Source organism: Malaclemys terrapin, chromosome 1, assembly GCF_027887155.1.
Source record: "Malaclemys terrapin pileata isolate rMalTer1 chromosome 1, rMalTer1.hap1, whole genome shotgun sequence".
Classification (NCBI taxonomy): Eukaryota; Metazoa; Chordata; order Testudines; family Emydidae; genus Malaclemys; species Malaclemys terrapin.
This window is the reverse complement of record NC_071505.1, coordinates 127554088-127572609: the sequence shown is the minus strand read 5'-3', so window position 1 is coordinate 127572609 and position 18522 is coordinate 127554088. Positions and strand designations below refer to the sequence as shown.

The 18522-nt window shown below is 45.7% G+C and overlaps 1 protein-coding gene across 4 annotated transcripts in view; it reads right to left on the bottom strand.

Annotated features, from left to right (window-relative positions):
* Nucleotides 1-18522, bottom strand: part of ETV6 (ETS variant transcription factor 6) — a 167046-nt gene that overhangs the window by 26910 nt on the left and 121614 nt on the right. For all 4 annotated transcript variants that reach the window (XM_054038605.1, XM_054038613.1, XM_054038620.1 and 1 more), the window contains 2 exons: nt 5948-6112; nt 1794-1928 (listed from right to left, as the gene is read on the bottom strand). In XM_054038605.1, the coding sequence (XP_053894580.1) occupies nt 1794-1928; nt 5948-6112 (300 nt within the window). The remainder of the gene's footprint in view (nt 1-1793; nt 1929-5947; nt 6113-18522) is intronic.

Here is an 18522-nt window from a genome sequence, read left to right as displayed (position 1 = left end):
ACCTGTGACTTAGCTACCCCAGCCTAAGAGATTTTGCCCAAAGGAACTGAGTACTAAAGTACAAAATGTTCAAACCCTGGAATTTTCCCAGTATGTTCTTCATCACACACATTTCACAAAGGGTTCACCTGGCCCATTCCCAGTTTTCCATTAAAAAACCAACAAACCCTTGTGTGTGATTACAGGACTCGTGAAAGTGAGAAATTAATAACAGCCTCTGCCTAAAGCCAGGTATACTGGGCAGGAACTCTGTAAATTTCCTTCACTCAGCTCTGCCAGTGCAACCTACTCCTGACTTGCATCACCTCCTTGTTATTCTAGTCCTGACATTCTCATGCAGCTTTGCCAATGCCCTTCAGCCCTGCCCTGCAGTGCCTCCTGTTATGCCGGTCCTAGGCTCCCCACAGAGCTCTGCCAATGCCCCTTAATCCTGTCCTGCATCATACCTCATCTGAATTTTGCAAAATTGTGCACTTCTAGGATGAGCGGGGACTAGGGTGAAATCCAAACTGTTTTTTATTTGTGATTAAGGATGGGAGATACCAAGAACGGCTAGTTGAAAGTTTTCTGTCAAAACTTTTTTGGGATGGAAAATTGGGTTTTCAATTAAACACAAATTTTCCTGGAAAGTGTTTTCTTCCAAAAAAATAATTTTTGTCAGAAAAACAAAAACCGCAAATCTGAAAAAATATCATAAAAAAGTCCAAACATTTTCTGACCAGCTCTAATAAAGAGTAAAAGTGCCCAATATCTGCCATGCCATAAAAGCAAATCCATTCAAAAAAGCACCACTTGTTATGCATTGTGGGGAGATATCTGCAAACAGACTGGTGAATTTGTCTATATTGCCTCCAGATTTTATCACAATAGTAAAACAAACTAAATTTAAGCAACAGTTCTACAAATGTTTCTTTCATCTCCCCAACTATGTATGTGTCTATCTTATCCATCTAGTGTTGATCACAGTGACAATGTGTTGAAATTTCAGTTCAATCTCAGAAGTTAGGATTTTCCAATAAAAGAAAGCCATTAGTGCTCATGACAGGCCTCTTTGGTCCTGCCACTGTCTAAGATGTAATGTTCAGGATAGTTATTTATTTGTTAATTTATAAAATGTGCTTAATTACAAAAACACATGGCGCAGGTGCAATATTTGAAAGAGAAACACACACACACACACACACACACACATACACACACACACATATAAAGAAGAACAGCCTTTCCCTGAAAACAAAATAATTACCACTCTTACAATTAAGGCAAAACTTGAGCAAAAAAATGGGCCTGGCACCATGCCATACATGTTAAAAGTCTCTAGAACCACCAGAGGAAATGAATTCCAAAGTCAAAGTCTCCAGTCCCCAATTTCAGCCAGCCAATCACAAGTGCAGTAAGAGTACATAAGGTGGGAAGGGAGTTTTCTTTCCCATAAAACTAGGGAAAGGAAAGTTCTGTGCAACAGAGTGGGTTCTACATATAAGCTCCAGAAAAGTTATCCCCACCTAGTATATTTTTAAACAGGCTTTGAAGCAGGACAAAATAGCGGAAAATAAATGGAGATTTACACCAGCAAAAGACTAAAATATTATAAAGCACTAAGAATTTGCAACCAAATGGCTTGGTGGATCAGCTTGACATTCTAACAACTAAAGGACTGTTCTACTTCTGAAGGGAGAGAGATTGTTTTAAAATGAAATTTTTATTGGTTTAGAGTAAGAAAAAACCTCCTGATGGTCTCATCCAAACTGCTGACATAATGACACCTCCAGTAATAAAAGAGACATTATTACCTTCATCGTGGTTCTGGTGTAATATGACCTCTGGCTGAGCATGGATAGAGTTCCCAGGGTGGAAGAAAGGTGAAAATAGCATGCGAGCTTTCCTTTGCTTCAGGATATGCTGAAGGAGTTCATACAGCACGTCACCTGAAAGACAAACAGGCAGCTAAAGGAAATGAAAAGTTACAGACTCTTGGAGAAGACTCATTTGGCCACTGGATGCATGAATTCTAAGCTCCTGGTGCCATTTTCAGATCCAAAAGTACCTGCAAGAAGAACTCGCATCTTTCTCACTCCTGAGTAAGACTCCTTCTTGGCAGTCCAAAAGTTGTGCATGTCACGCAGAGGCAACAGTAATGAAAAGTGGGGGGAGCAATATAAACCTCAGTCCAGTTGCACTTAATAGGCTAGTGGATAGATTTTGTACTTCCACATCACCTCCCATCTGAGGATCTCAAAGCACTTTACAAACATTAGTTTACTAAGAGGAGGTGTGAGACTTAATTATGTCCCAGTTTTGCAGATGGGCAAACAAGGGCATAGAATGTTTAAGTCATCCAGGCAAAACTTATACAGCAGGTTCATGGTAGAATGACAATCAGCACCCAGATCTCCTGGCTCTGAGCCTTCTGCTTTAACCATTAGTCAACACTTCCTCCCTTAAGTTTTACTGTATAATGAGGTTTTATGCTGGAGAAGATATACATTCCATTAAAAAAACATCACTGATGCTCCTCCACACCGGTATGTGTGTTGTGGCAGTGATGTTCCTGTGTCATTATGACATTCTATGGAAATCTAATAGAATGTTGATAAATTCTCCCCACAGTAAATTTAGCAGGTCAGTCAGGCCCAGATCCGCAAAGGTAGCGAGGCACCTAACTCCAATTGTCTTGTGGGTGTCAGCAGGAGCAGCGCCAGGGTTTTTGCCGCCCTAGGCGGCAGCGCTCCTCCTCTGAGCATTTGACGGCGGGGGTCCTTCCACTCTGCGTCTTCGGGGCACTTCGGCGGCGGGTCCCAGAGCGAGTGAAGGACCTGCTGCCGAATTTCCGCCAAAGACCTGGAGCAAAAGGACCCCCCGCCGCTGAATTTCCGCTGAGGGTGGCAAAATGCCGCCCCCCAAATCCTGCTGCCCTAGGCGACCGCCTAGGATCGCCTAGTGGAAGCGCTGGCCCTGGGTGTCAGTACAGACTCACACAAAGCTACCTCAGAGCTAGTGCTCATTTATTAGCAGTGCTTCAGGAGTCTTGTTCCCATTCCAACAGCACAGCATGGGAATAACTTCCAGCACTGCTAGAGTTTGCAGGTAACAATATGGTGGCCTCAAAGGAACACACATTGCAGTTGCCAGAAGACTGATTGTTTATGTGGTGATTTATTTATTGTGAGAATATTTCACCTTTCAGTGACCTCCCGCCTCCAACTGTACCTCCAACCAACAGTGGAGGTGCTTTTTGCCTTTTAAAGCTGGCGACAAGGAAGCAGTTAAGTAGAAAGAGTTAACCAAAGCACAAAATGCAGGTGATTCTAAGTGCCCCAGAGTGTGTGTGATTAATCTTAATAATACCACATGCAGCCCTTTGCCTATCTCCTGCCCCCACATGCAGGAGTGAACAATATTCAACAATGGTACTTTGCCTGAAATATTAACTAATTTTCATAGGTCCTTTAACTGTCTTAATTAAAGTGGCATTTAGGAGACCTTGGATTTTCTATTACTGTTATTTTTCTTATTTCTGTAACACCTGTAAATCCATTTCATATTCAGCACTTGCCGCTGTAAACCTCCAAGGTTCTACCAGTCGGTCAAAGATACTAAACCTTTTTTGTTTATTTCCTAGCTATTTCAGCCTAAGTCATCCTCATTTCCATAGTCTGACTTTTTGCTCTATTTCTCTGTCTTGGCTGCCTTTACTATGTCAGGGGTGACTTTGGGGCACTTTTAAAAGAGTCTGTAATGCCTGAAAAATTAATTAAAAATGAAGCCTCGTATTTAATACATAATGAGAGACCAGAGAGGGATTTTACCACGTAATTTGTATTTTACAGAGCAAGATAGAGACACACACATAAATTGTGCCAGATCACTCCAGGAGAATATGGTGGTCATCCTTAAAAACTGCCCACCTTTGTTTTAGGCCAAGTCTACACACAGCTTTTAGACCAATATAAGGATTTCATGAGGGATGTGATTTCCTACAAAACAGTACAAGCCCTTGTGTGGATATATTGGTTATATTGGTATAATGGTGTTTATCCTGGTATAGCTATTCCCATTAGGGAAGGGGAATAAGTTATACTGGTATAAGCACATTTATACTGCTATAACTGTATCTACACAATGGGTTATAATGGTATAACTGTTTTGGTTAAAAATAATAATAATAATCACAACCCTCACTGAAATGCCCCTGCCAGTACAGTTAAAGTGGTGTAACTTTTGAGTGTATGGAAGCCCTTAGCTAACTTAATAACATTAGGGCAGAAATGGCATTATTCATTTCCTTATACTTCAAATACAGGGATATCTGGGAAATACTTCAAATACGAGATGATGTTATTTAGTGATCTATAGTCATCTAAAAGTTTTAAGGGCAACCTCTGTGCCTGTTATTGCTGTATGTGGCATAGATTTAGCAGGCCTGAATGGAATGTTTTCTCAAAAGTTTGTCAACAGCTACCATAAAAAAATTAGAATAAAATTTTAAATTGAGTTCACAGATCAGTAGTCAGTAAAATCATGCCTCACATTCAGCAAAGTATGAGCTCCATTCACAGTGAGGAAATAAATTCTAGAGCCAAGGATTCTCCTCCGTGAATGCTCAGTCCCCAGCCCGCAGATGCTTAAATCCAGTTGACGTCAAGTGCAGTAACAGTACATGCAGGGACAAGAGAGGTGTCTCTCCTAGACAGCTGGTGCTGGGGATAAGGGAAGGCCAGTCACATGCAGCATAGTGGGTGCTACATACAAAACACCAGAAAAGTTGTCCTGCCCAAGGTTATTTATTTATTTCTTAAGCAGTCAATGGGACTTAAGCACATATTCAAGTGCTTTGTTGAATCGGGGCCTATATGAAAAAAGGATGGGCCAGATCCTATAAGAGGATGCTAGTAGAGGGAGGTGCCTTCGGGGAGTCACAAGGTTAGTGTCTTTCAGAACTACTCCACATTTTGATTGGTTAGTGCAACACGATCTGTATTCCTGTGTCTTCACATTGGAACTCTGATAGCAGCTATTTTCCAGACACTCAGTTCAAGCTGTATGATCATTTCTGGTAGCTGATTGAATTACAAGCCTTTTTATTTAGCAGGGGTACCCTATATGGTCATAAAAAGAAAGCTAATAACTTTTATTTAGAACCATTCATTCAAATTTAGTTAAACAGCCCTGACACAGGAGAGGAAGGAGGTTCAGTGTGATTGTAATGCTGAAGGCGACAGACTGCAGGGAATATAAATACAGGCAGGTGACACACACATGTTTCTAAATCTTCTGTGTGAGTACATAACTAAATTATTTGGCAACAGGCGGATTGAGTCACACACCTGCCTGTGCTTTGCCTGGGGCTGGACTCCAGCATGTGAGAGAATATGGGCAGAGTAATGGGAAGCCCACGGGAGCTGTAAAAGAGAGGAAAGGTCCCCAGGGATGAGTTTTGCTGAAGCTTTTAGCAGCACAATCAGCTGAGTCAACTGTGAGGCAGAATGCTAATGCAGGCTTCTTAAGTGGCTGGAGCAGTTGATTAACTCCCTTCTCTAGTTGGGTCTGTGAAATGATAAGCCTTTAAAGGACAGAGCTGGATGTTCTAAACTGCTGCCAGGCAGTCTCTCTCTGGGTTTTGCAGAGGGTTTTAACTAGAGATGGGCCAGGCACTCTCAGTTTGGATTGGGATCTAAACTCTCTCAAAGTTCAAGGGTGTTTGGATCTCTCTCTCCCTCACCCTTTCTTATTTTACTGGATGTTTCACTCTTCCCTGGCCTAATTTGCATAGCTCTCCTTGTCTTTCCCTTCCCACCCCAACAACTATGGGTGTCTTTTCTTGTCTCTGCAACCCACCTTTCATGGCTCTCTTCCTCCCTCCCTTCCTTCCCAGAGTCTGTCTCTGCTTCCGTCTCTTTCCTGCACCCTGTGTGGCTCCATCCTTCCCGGTGTAGATAAACCTCACCTGAATGAGGAGACCTGTATCGAAAGTCCTCTTTGGTCAGGAGCAGGAGTGCTTTGCCATTCATCTCAAAAGTGTTGCTGTCAATCGGCCTCAGAGAAAACTCCTTCTCTGCCCACTTGAGCCACTGGGCCACATCATCCCTGCTCCAGTAAACTGGCTGCAAGCCTGTGGGAGATAGAAACACTGTGGTCACGTTAAGAAACTGGAACAAAGGGTAAGCGATTCTGGGAAAGGACTAGTGCAGGGGTCGGCAACCTTTCAGAAGTGGTGTGCCGAGTCTTCATTTATTCACTCTGATTTAAGGTTTCGCGTGCCAGTAATACATTTTAACGTTTTTAGAAGGTCTCTTTCTATAAGTCTATATTATTGTATGTAAAGTAAATAAGGTTTTTACAATGTTTAAGAAGCTTCATTTAAAATTAAATTAAAATGCAGAGCCCCCCAGGCTGGTGGCCAGGACTCGGGCAGTGTGAGTGCCACTGAAAATCAGCTCGGCACGCGTGCCATAGGTTGCCTACCCCTGGACTAGTGAATCAGTAACTGCATTTGGATGCAAAGCCTGAGATTGGTCTGGGGCAGCAATACAAAGTTACATCCACGCCCCAACCCTGACTGTGAAGTGCTGCGTTCGTCCGCATGTGTCTGCCTCTGAACAAGACACAAGACCACAGCTTTCAACTGGCTGGATAGAGATTGTGCTCATCTACATACAGTTATGTTGGTTCGTGTGTGTGTGTGATTTTTAAGAATATAATTATACTGGAACAACCCCTAGTTTAGATACAGTATAGTTTAGTCCCCTTCCTACATAGAAATAACCTACACTGAAGAGCTCAAAAACTTGTCTCTCCCACCCACAGAAGTTGGTCCAATAAATGATATTACCTCACCCACCTTGTCTCTCTAATATCCTGGGACCAACACGGCTACAAAAACACTGCATACTATACTACTATAAGCACATTTGTACCGATATAACTGTTCCCTTACAAGCCGGGTTGTGTCACTTTAACTATACTGATATGGATAAAATGATACAACTTTTGTGTATAGACCAGGTTTAAGTTTGGTCTCGGTGCCTGATCTTACTACCAGTGAAGTCAAAGGGAGTTTGGCCATTGATTTTATTGGACACAGGATGAGACCTGGGATGGGTGAGATTAAAATATCAGTCTTACATACAATTTTAAAATGGCTTCCTTCCCAAGGAGAAAAAAGCAGCTTAATTTTCAGGCAGCTGCTTATACCTAGATAGATAGGCAGGCAGATTATCTCTTATCCATTGGGAGATAAAAGCTTCCTTTCCTTTTCCCCTTATGAGATGACTCATTGTTTGACTTGTTACAATGCGTTATGTAGAAAGGAAAGCTTCACACTGCGCATAGAAACATAAAATTTGCCATATCTGATCAGATCTTTGGTACATAGCCCCTGGCAGTGCTTAAAATCTTATGCTTCAGAGCAAGATGAACCACCCTTTTTTATATTGCACCTGGCTGATTGTATGCTGCTGCATATGGGAAGACGTTTCCTTCCTGACACACTATTCTATGAGACTGATTACCCCAATCTTTGCAAACATAACTACAAATCTTGTAGTTGGTTATTTTTAAAAAAATGATATGCAGCCCTTTTGCCAGGGTTAAAAAAAAAAGTCATGGGTAATGAATTCTGTTCTGCTGGTATGAAAGATTCAGATTCCCAAAGCAGCTAATCGGAAAGCCCCCCGCATCAAGTTACATACAGAACTGAATCTGAGTCAGGAGGGGAATTGAGAGCAAGCTTCTGGAGCTTCAGATGAGCACGTACTTGACTCCCGAAAGGAACGAGATACCGCTGATCTGAACAGCAGTTACTCAGCAGAAAGACACCATATCAAATCTGTCTTCATTTGTAATGTACTCCTTAGCATTGCATTATGAGCCACTTACAAAACAAAGAATCACATCTAATTGTCTCTGCAAGAGGACCTAAACTCTCTACCCCTCCTGCAATTTAGTCATTGGTTAGAGTGGGATCACTGAGGTGGGTGTTTTCTGTAGCTCCATCCTTAGGAGAAGGTCTATGCAAAGAGATGTGCACCATGGTTTAAAAAAATATTGAGACTCAGACTCATCTTCCTCTCTGGTAGAAGGAATTCCACAGCCTAAGGTCCTCCCAGTGGAAACAATCTGTTTCCAGACCCCAAGAGTTTAATCCTGAGAACTGCCAACTGCAGCACTCGTGTCAATTGCAGCTCTTGTGGTTGGATACGAAGGATGAGGTGGGGTATAATACAGCACAGATCTAGGACATTAAGGACTTTAAAAAAGAGGAGAAGGACCTTGAAACACCCAAGAGTGACTTTCCCTGCCTTCCACACAAATACGGATGGTAACAAACACCCCAAAGAATATCCCCCAAAGTTTAAAAACTATGTAATGTTTCTTTGCATTTCCCGTCGGCCTCTCCCAGAGCAACCATTTCCTCATTTATTAAACACCTGTTTCTTCTTCCAACCAACACGCCTCCCCTCCTCTCCCTTCTTCATGCATAGATTAACAGATTGTAAACCCAGAAGGGACCCCAGTGACCATCTAATCTGACCTCCTGCACTTGCATCTCATCTTTGATTCACTGAGACAACGTTCCTTGGATTGAATGACTCTTGTACTTGGACGTGGTGCTTTCTCAAAAATGCTTTCTACATACACAGCCATGTCATTAGGGAATGCTGCATTCCAAAATATTTCCTAGTTTAGTCCTCCAAGTTCCAGTCTTTAAATCCTCCTTTCCCCAAGAAAGGTTAAACTTGTATCCTCCTGCAGGAGGAGACCTGTTAGGTATGTGTCATAGGCCTGGTCTACACTACGGGGTTAGGTCGACTTTAGCAGCGTTAAACCGAATTAAGCCTGGACACGTCCACACAACGAGGCCCTTTCTTTCGAATTAAAGGGCCCTTTAAACCGGTTTCTTTACACCACCTCCGACGAGGGGATTAGCGATAAAACCGGCCTTTGCGGGTCGGAATTGGGGTAGTGTGGACGGAATTCGATGTTATTGGCCTCCGGGAGCTATCCCACAGTGCTTCATTGTGACCGCTCTGGACAGCGCTCTCAACTCAGATGCACTGACCAGGTAGACAGGAAAAGACCCGCGAAGGTTTGAATTTCATTTCCTGTTTGCCCAGCGTGGAGAGCACAGGTGACCACGCAGAGCTCATCAGCACAGGTAACCGTCATGGAGTCCTCCCAGGATCGCAAAAGAGCTCCAGCATGGACCGAACGGGAGGTACGAGATCTGCTCGCCATATGGGGAGATGAAGCAGTGATAGCTGAACTCCGTAGCAGTAAAAGAAATGGAAAAGTATTAGAAAAGATCTCCAAGGCCATGAAGGACCGAGGCCATAACAGGGACACACAGCAGTGCCGCGTGAAAATTAAGGAGCTAAGGCAAGCCTACCACAAAGCCAGAGAAGCAAACGGAAGGTCCGGGGCAGAGCCGCAAACTTGCCGCTACTACGCGGAGCTGCATGCGATCCTAGGGGGTGCAGCCACCACTACCCCAACCGTGTGCTATGACTCTCTCACTGGAGAAACACACAGGGAAGACGGTTCGGGGAACGAGGAAGATGACGATGGAGGTACTGTAGGTAGCTCACAGCAGCAAGGAAGCGGAGAAACCGGTTTCCCCAACAGCCAGGATATGTTTGTGACCCTGGACCTGGAACCAGTAACCCCCGAACTCACCCAAGACCCTCAGGGCACACAGGAGACCTCTGGTGAGTGTAACTTTGTAAATATTTGTAAACATTACAAAAAAAAAGCAAGCAAGTCTGTTAACGTGTATGGGGATGGGGCGGAAATCCTCCAGGGACATCTCCAGAAAGCTCTCCTGGTTGAAATGGGGTGATTTTATTAAGGGGGACATTCAGAGGCGCCCGTTCCTGCTCTTCTGACCAGAAATGTTCCCCGCTGTTAACCACGCGGTGGGGGGGAGGGGTGAAGTGATCATCCCAGAGAATCGTGTGTGTGTGTGTGTGGGGGGGTGGTTTACTTGTGTTTGTGCCGCATGTTAACCGGGAAACCGCAGCCCCCTCCTTTTACATTGAAACCCCATTTTAAATGGACAACCCAATTCATCCTTGATATGGGAAATGCGCTGCTGTTTGCAACCTTTCCCGCATGTTAAGAAGGTTAAAAAAGCCAAAACACTGTGGCCTACGATGGCTGCCTGCAAGCCGAAATATGCGACCTTGTAATGAAAGAGTGTACCCATTGTTCCCTAAAATGTGTCCTTTTTAACCACCTCTCCCTTCTCCTCCACCAGCTGCAAATGTTTCTCCTTCGCAGAGGCTCGTGAACATTAGAAAGAGAAAACGTAAGACGAGGGACGAGATGTTCACGGAGCTGCAGATGTCCGCCCAGGCTGATAGAGCACAGCAGAATGCGTGGAGGCAGTCAATGTCGGAGATGAGAAAAGCCCAACATGAACGAGAGGAGAGGTGGCGGGCTGAAGACGATAGGTGGCGTCAGCTTGCAGACAGACGGCAAGAGGCAATGCTCCGTCTGCTGGAGCATCAAAGTGATATGCTCGAGCGTATGGTTGAGTTGCAGGAAAGGCAGCAGGAGCAGAGACCGCCGCTACAGCCCCTGTGTAACCAACAGCCCTCCTCCCCAAGTTCCATAGCCTCTTCACCCAGACACCCAAGAACACGGTGGGGGGGCCTCCGTCCACCCAGTCACTCCACCCCAGATGATCGCCCAAGCATCAGAAGGCTGGGCTTCAATAAGAGTTAAAGTTTTAAAATGCAGTGTGTCCTTTTCCATCCCTCCTCCCCCACCCATCCCAGGCTACCTTGGCAATTATCCCCCTACCTCTGTAAGGAACTAATAAAGAATGCATGAATGTGAAAAAACAATGACTTTATTGCCTCTGCAAGGGGGAGGGGAGGGTGGGGTGGGGTGGTTGGTTTACAGGGAAGTAGAGTGAACCGGGTCGGGGGGGGGGGGGGGGTTGGAGGGTTCATCAAGGAGAAACAAACAGAAGTTTCACACAGTAGCCTGGCCAGTCACAAAACTCGTTTTCAAAGCTTCTCTGATGCGCACCGCGCCCTGCTGTGCTCCTCTAACCGCCCTGGTGTCTGGCTGCGCGTAATCAGCGGCCAGGCGAGTTGCCTCAACCTCCCACCCCGCCATAAAGGTCTCCCCCTTACTCTCACAGATATTGTGGAGCGCACAGCAAGCAGCAATAACAATAGGGATATTCTTTTCGCTGAGGTCTGAGCGAGTCAGTAAGCTGCGCCAGCGCGCTTTTAAACGTCCAAATGCACATTCCACCACCATTCGGCACTTGCTCAGCCTGTAGTTGAACAGGTCCTGACTCCTGTCCAGGCTGCCTGTGTACGGCTTCATGAGCCATGGCATTAAGGGGTAGGCTGGGTCCCCAAGGATCACGATAGGCATTTCAACATCCCCAATGGTCACTTTCTGGTCCGGGAAGAAAGTCCCTTCCTCCAGCTTTCGAAACAGAGCAGAGTTCCTGAAGACGCGAGCATCATGTACCTTTCCCGGCCATCCCACGTTGATGTTGGTGAAACGTCCCTTGTGATCCACCAGGGCTTGCAGCAGCATTGAAAAGTACCCCTTGCGGTTTACGTAGTCGGTGGCTTGGTGCTCCGGTGACAAGATAGGGATATGGGTTCCGTCTATGGCCCCGCCACAGTTTGGGAATCCCATTTCAGCAAAACCATCCACTATTGACTGCACGTTGCCCAGAGTCACTACCCTTGCTATCACCAGGTCTTTCATTGCCCTGGCAAATTGGATCACAGCAGCCCCCACCGTAGATTTGCCCACTCCAAATTGATTCCCGACTGACCGGTAGCTGTCTGGCGTTGCAAGCTTCCACAGGGCTATCGCCACTCGCTTCTCAACTGTGAGGGCTGCTCTCATCTTGGTATTCTGGCGCTTCAGGGCAGGGGAAAGCAAGTCACAAAGTTCCATGAAAGTGGCCTTACGCATGCGAAAGTTTCGCAGCCACTGGGAATCGTCCCATACCTGCAGCACGATGCGATCCCACCAGTCTGTGCTTGTTTCCCGGGCCCAGAATCGGCGTTCCACGGTATCAACCTGCCCCAGTGACACCATGATTTCCACATTGCTGGGGCCTGTGCCTTGTGAGAGGTCTATGGCCATGTCAATTTCCTCATCACTCTCGTCGCCGTGCTGCAATCGCCTCCTCGCCTGGTCCGGGTTTCGCCTTGGCATGTTCTGGCTCTGCATATACTCCAGGACAATGCGCGTGGTGTTCATAGTGCTCATAATTGCCGCGGTGATCTGAGCGGGCTCCATGATCCCAGTGCTAGCTATGGCGCCTGGTCAGAAAAAAGGCGCGAAAGTAGTATCTGATGGACCAGGAGAAGGAGGGAGGGAGGGAGGGCCAAGTGACGACATGGCGTACAGGTACAGGAACAGGGAGAAACACAAACAACTGTCACACAGAATGGTCCCCCCAAAGATTAAACTGGAAACCCTGGGCTTAGCAGGCCGTTGATTTCACGGAGGAAGGGGAAGCAAATGAACACAGAATAAATCTATTTTTTACATCTTAAGGTGGCAGCCGACGCTGCAGCATGAGTGACAGCCATACCAGTATGATGATGATGGGTACCAATCATAATATACCATCATCTGCCAAAAGGCAAGGGGCTGCTGCTGTGTAGCAATGCAGCCCCATGTCTGCCAGCCCCACGTCCGCCAGCACCCAGCATCGCCCTCGGCCTCTTCTGGGTGCTTAGCAGACAATATTGGGCAATTGGCAGAAAATAGTACATTATGACTGGTAACCGTCATCATCGAGACAGTAGCATGTCTGCCCAGGTGGCCATGATTGACAGCCACTCCAGTACGACGACGACGGGTACCAGTCATAATATACCATCGCCTGGAAGGGGCTGGTGCAATGCAGCCCTACGGCTGCCAGCCCCACGGCTATCACTCATGCTACACCGTCTACTACCAAAAGGCAGTTAGCAGCTGCTGCTGTGTAGCAATGCAGTCCCACGTCTGCCGGCACCCAGAGGACATATGGTGACGGTGAGCTCAGCTGTGCTGAGCGGGCTCCATGTTGTCTGCACAGGTAACCCAGGTAACCCAGGTAAAAAGGCGCGAATCTATTGTCTGCCGTTGCTGTGACGGGGGAGGGAGGGGCCTGACGACATGTACCCAGAACCGCCCGCGACACTGTTTTGCATCATCCGGGCATTGGGATCTCAACCCAGAATTCAAAGAAAAGGCGTGAACCGCTTCGCGGCTCGAGCTGTGGCGCAAACGTAGTATCTGACGGCCTAGGGGAAGGAGGGAGGGGGGCCGAGTGACGACATGGCGTACAGGCACAGGGAATTAAAATAAAGAACGGTGGCTGTGCATCAGGGAGAGACACAAACAACTGTCACAGACTGGTCCCCCCCAAAGATTAAACTGAAAACCCTGGGTTTAGCAGGCCGTTGATTTGACGGAGGGAGGGGGAAGCAAATGAATACAGAGAAAATCTATTTTTTACATCTTAAGACGACGGTGCAGCGTGACTGATAGCCCTCGGCATCTTTCTGGGTGCTTGGCAGCAAATACGGGGTGGTGTATGACGATGGTCTTCAGGCCTATTGCACGAGCTGCTGCTCAGGGAAGACTCTGCTAATGTGCGATGACCCGACTTGTAATAGGCCGGCTAACAGTCATAATACACCATTTACTGCCAAAAGGCAAGCCCCACGGCTGCCAGCACCCAGATCGCCGATGAAGGCTACCAGTCTACTGCACCGTCTACCGCCAAAAGGCAGTTAGCAGCTGCTGCTGTGTAGCAATGCAGTCCCACGTCTGCCGGCACCAAGAGGATATATGGTGACGGTGAGCTCAGCTGTGCTGAGCGGGCTCCATGTTGTCTGCACAGGTAACCCAGGTAACTAACCCAGATAAAAAGGCGCGAATCTATTGTCTGCCGTTGCTGTGACGGGGGAGGGAGGGGCCTGACGACATGTACCCAGAACCGCCCGCGACACTGTTTTGCATCATCCGGGCATTGGGATCTCAACCCAGAATTCCAAGGGGCGGCGGAGACTGCGGGAACTGTGGGATAGCTGTGGGATAGCTACCCATAGTGCAATGCTCCGGAAGTCGACGCTAGCCTCGTACTGTGGACGCGGTCTGCCGACTAGAGCACCTAGAGCATTTTATTGTGTGGACATACACAATCGGCTGTATACAACCGATTTCAATAAAACCGGCTTCTATAAATTCGAACTAATTTCGTAGTGTAGACATACCCATAGAGGAACTAGACTGTACTCTCTAGAGCAGTGTTTTTCAATCTATTGTCCACAAACCCCTGGGGGTCTACAGACTGTGTCTAAGGGGTCCATGAAAGGTTGCCATTACCATAGGACTGTGGTTTTCCACCTGTGGTCCATGGACTGCTAAGGGTCCGCAGACTATGTCTAAGATTCCAAAGGGGTTCGCACTTCCATTTGAAAATGTTTAGGGGTCTGCAAATGAAAAAAGGTTGAAAACCACTGCTCTAGAGCATGGAATCTGGGTTTTATTGTAAGGGAAACACCAAGTGTGTCTATGGAGTTATATAATAAATTCTAATGATAAATAAACTCTGCTCCCCAACAATCTTTCTTTTTCAACAAAAATTAATTCAGGCTCGTGGAAGTAAGGGAGAGTCAGCAAGGCTAAGGCCAAGAACAGTAATGGCACAGGGTGTAGGGGTTTCCTATATGCAATTCTGTCAGTGCATCTCTCTTGAACTGCAATCCTGCTATTCTAGTCTTTGTGCCTCAACCACCAGCTCTACCTATGCACCTCAAACCTGGGCAATGACACTCCTTTCACTTCCAGTGCTGCCTTCTCCTAGTTCCCTACTGCAAAGCTCCTCAGGCCTGACATGGAACACTCCCCGCTGTTTAGTTCTGGACCCTCACTCAGCTCTGTTAATGCACCTCATTCCTGACCTGGAAGAGTTCTAAGCTTCTTCTGAACAGAGGCTTCCAGTCGTGCCAGTTAGTGTGGTGGTTTTGGTGTGTGGAAAATGAGAATATCAAGCTCATTTTAATTTGTGTATTATTCTCTCATTTGAACCAGTCTCTCCAGTGGTGATAGGCTTCTACATGTCTAAAGCCTACTTCAGAGATTATCTCTGGGTAGCTAATTGGTGCAAATTAATGTGAGTGTTTTCTGTTTGACCTGGTCTATACTATTAAGTATTACCATGTCTGAACACACTTGTGTTAGGTGAGTCAGTGATGAACACAGTTCACTGCTCTGGATAGACCAGAACAAACCACGTTCAGCATCATCTTGGCAACTGTTGTTTGGACACAGTAACATTTCGTAGCATATGCCTCTGTTCAGTCTACTCCTAGATCTGACACTGAATCACTTTGACTTTCTAATTCAACTTCCCCATTGGTAAAATGAGGTAATACTATTTACCTCCTACTGATGGGGGTGTTCTGAGAATTAGTGTCTCTCTGTAGTGTTTTGAGCATATAAAGTGCTATCAAAGACAACAAAACAGGTTAACCACTTCTCCTCCTTGATCTTCTCCTCTCTTCTCATCCCTCCCTCACTTTCCTGTGGAACGATTTGCTTCAAAGCACTCTGTTCACTGCATGACAGTTCCTTTGCAGTGCTGAATCAATTCACTCCAGAGAGGCTTTTTGTGGAGGCGCAAATACTGCAATGTGAGTAAGCGTGAGGCAGGCTAACGTCACTGACAGAGCTGCTGACACCTCATGGAAAGCTCCATTCAGAAACAATGCTGCCCTGTAGAGCATCACATATTTTCTTTTCCTCTTTTTTTTTTCTTATTAAAACAGATCATTTCATGAAAAGAAAGGTATCAAAGGGAGGGCTGTGCAGCTCAAGGGGGTTTTAAGGCAGAGAGGAAACCTAACTATACAGACCTGCTAATACTTCATTAAAACATTTGTCATATATTCTCCGTAAAAGAAAATGAACTCTGCTTATGTTTTTGGATGCTGTGTTCTATATTTTTGCCATTTCTTTTCCCATTGATCTTTATTACCAGGGACACTATGCAAGAAAACAGACTCTTTCTATATCCCCCTTATCCTCTATTCTCAATAAAGGATGCTTACTGCATCATATTAAAGTAACAAAAAGCATTTACCAAACAAAACAGTGAGGATGATCAGACCTGTGCTACAACATGAGGGCTAAATTCTGCCTAATGCAATGACCACTGAAATCAGTTAATGATTGACCATACTGGGCATTGGGCCAAGCCTGTTGGGCAGCATCTTTTTCCTTAAAAATTTCCACTTAAATTAGGGAGGTGGCAGTGGTGGCTAGGGCCCTGGCTTGGGACTCTGGAGACCTGGGTTCTAGTCCCAGCTCTGCTGTGAGACTTTGGGCTAGTCACTTCACTACTTTGTGCCTCAGTTTCTCCATCTGTATTAAAATAATAGGGATAATGATGCTGTCCTCTTTTGTAACGAATTTTGAGATCCATGGTTAAAAGCGCTCTACAAGAGCTAGATATTGTTATTACTCCATGTGAATAAAGATGGCAGAGTCTGGCTCTGAGAGACTCACATTCTCTAGCTAGCCTGTCGTGTCAGCTCCTGAGCATTAGCTTCAATAGAATAAAATTATTTATAGTGCTTCTTTCAGTCTTGAAGCAGAATATGCCTTAAACAGGGAGAAAAACATGCACTCGCCTTTCTGATGCTGCAGGCTGGATCTTGGTATCTTAATAGATTATCTACTCCTGTTACTTATTCTTCACCTGAAGTCCTGCTTCTGACATTTGTTACATTAGCTGGGATAAAAATGATGAGGTTGATCCACTCTCATGCTCCAGGGCACAAACTGATAACCACCTGGAGTTAGGAAGAAACCCACTCCCAGCTCCTAGATATGGTAGCAAAGAGGAACTGCTGGGGTGGTTTACACCTTCCTCTGAAGTAGCTGGCATAAACAGCAGGGGGGAAAAAATCACTCACGCATACACACTTCAGAATTAACTGATTTAAAATGCCATGCTTTCCAAGTTTTCTGTGAGGCAACTGCAGGTCCCTAAAGCCGTGTTTGCTCTGGGCATTAAAAGAACTCTGAGCTGCATAGGCGCTCCACAATAACCCATATATTCATAGATTTTAAGGCCTAAAAGGACCATTATGATCATCTACTCTTCACTCCTGCATTATACAAGCCAAAGAATTTCATCCAGTAATTCTTGCATAAGACCATAACTTCTGGGTGAATGAGGGAACATTTTTATGAAAGATATCCAATCCCGACAATGGCAACACTAACGTTCAATATCTCCCTTTTCCCATAAGAGGAAAGGACATGTGTGGTTCATATATGTACTGTATGCAGTAAATCACGTATTTTAGAGGTACGTTACATATGAGTAGGATGTGTAGTATACAGTATGAAAGAGGCCTTTTCCACATTAGTTCCAATGTGAGTCAATAGATGAGGTCAGAAGTTCAATATATAAATCATACGCTACTTACATAGCATTCACAAGTACGTTACATATATTTTTGTTCCGTTTAGGCTGGGAGATTCCATCCTAGTGCCTGACTGCCTTATAGGCAAAAAGAAGGGAGAGAGAGAAGGGGAAAAAAGAAAAGACTCCCCCTGTTCATTCATCCTTTCCAGAGAGCAGATGGAATTGTTTTTACTCCCACACTGCAAAGTACTTATCACAGCTGGGCAAACAGCAAAGGGACCAGCACATGCAAATCAGCAGCTTGGTTTTGTACACCCAGGGACTCAAGCATCATCACTCTGGCAGCGTCAGGCAGGGAAGCCCTGACTACAGAACAATACACAATTCACCAGTGGGAAAACTGCACTAGAAATGTTCACAAAAAGCAAACGTATGCTAGCAATCGGCGTGCTCTAAACTGAAGTAGAGGCTGGCTTTGGGTTGTTAATAATCTGCAATGTGCTGTATTACTCACATCACATAGCACACTGCCCATGGCAGAGAGAGGTGTGTTTGATGCAGGTTGGGGCAAGAGAGTGGGTTTCTTTGCCCACCACTGTTAAGGTACTGTGGTCTGGAGGGGCGAACATAGGCTTCAGAGCCAGAAAGGGGTCTAGTTCAGGCTCTGCCACTGATTCAATGTGGGGTCATGGGAAGTCACTTCACCTTTCTGTCTCAGTTTCCTCATGCAAAGGGCTCTGATGAGGATTTATTAGTGCTCTGAATACAGAGTCATAAAGTATAAGGCCAGAAGGGGACTACCAGATCATTTAGTCTGACCTTCTGTACGTCACAGGCCACCCGCACACTAAACCTAACAACCAACATTAGACCAAATTGTTCCCACCTGCAGGAGACTAAGACTGTTCTGTGCCTCAGGCAGAGACTAGGAAGGTGTGCCAATGTCAGAGGCCGCTGCAATGAATGGCAGGGAAATGACTAAATGAGATATACCCAGTAACCAACACCCACATGCTGCAGAGGAAGGCATAAAACCAGGTCACTGCCAACCTGACCTGGGGGGAAATTCCTTCCCAGTCCATGTATGGCAATTGGTTAGACCCAGAGGC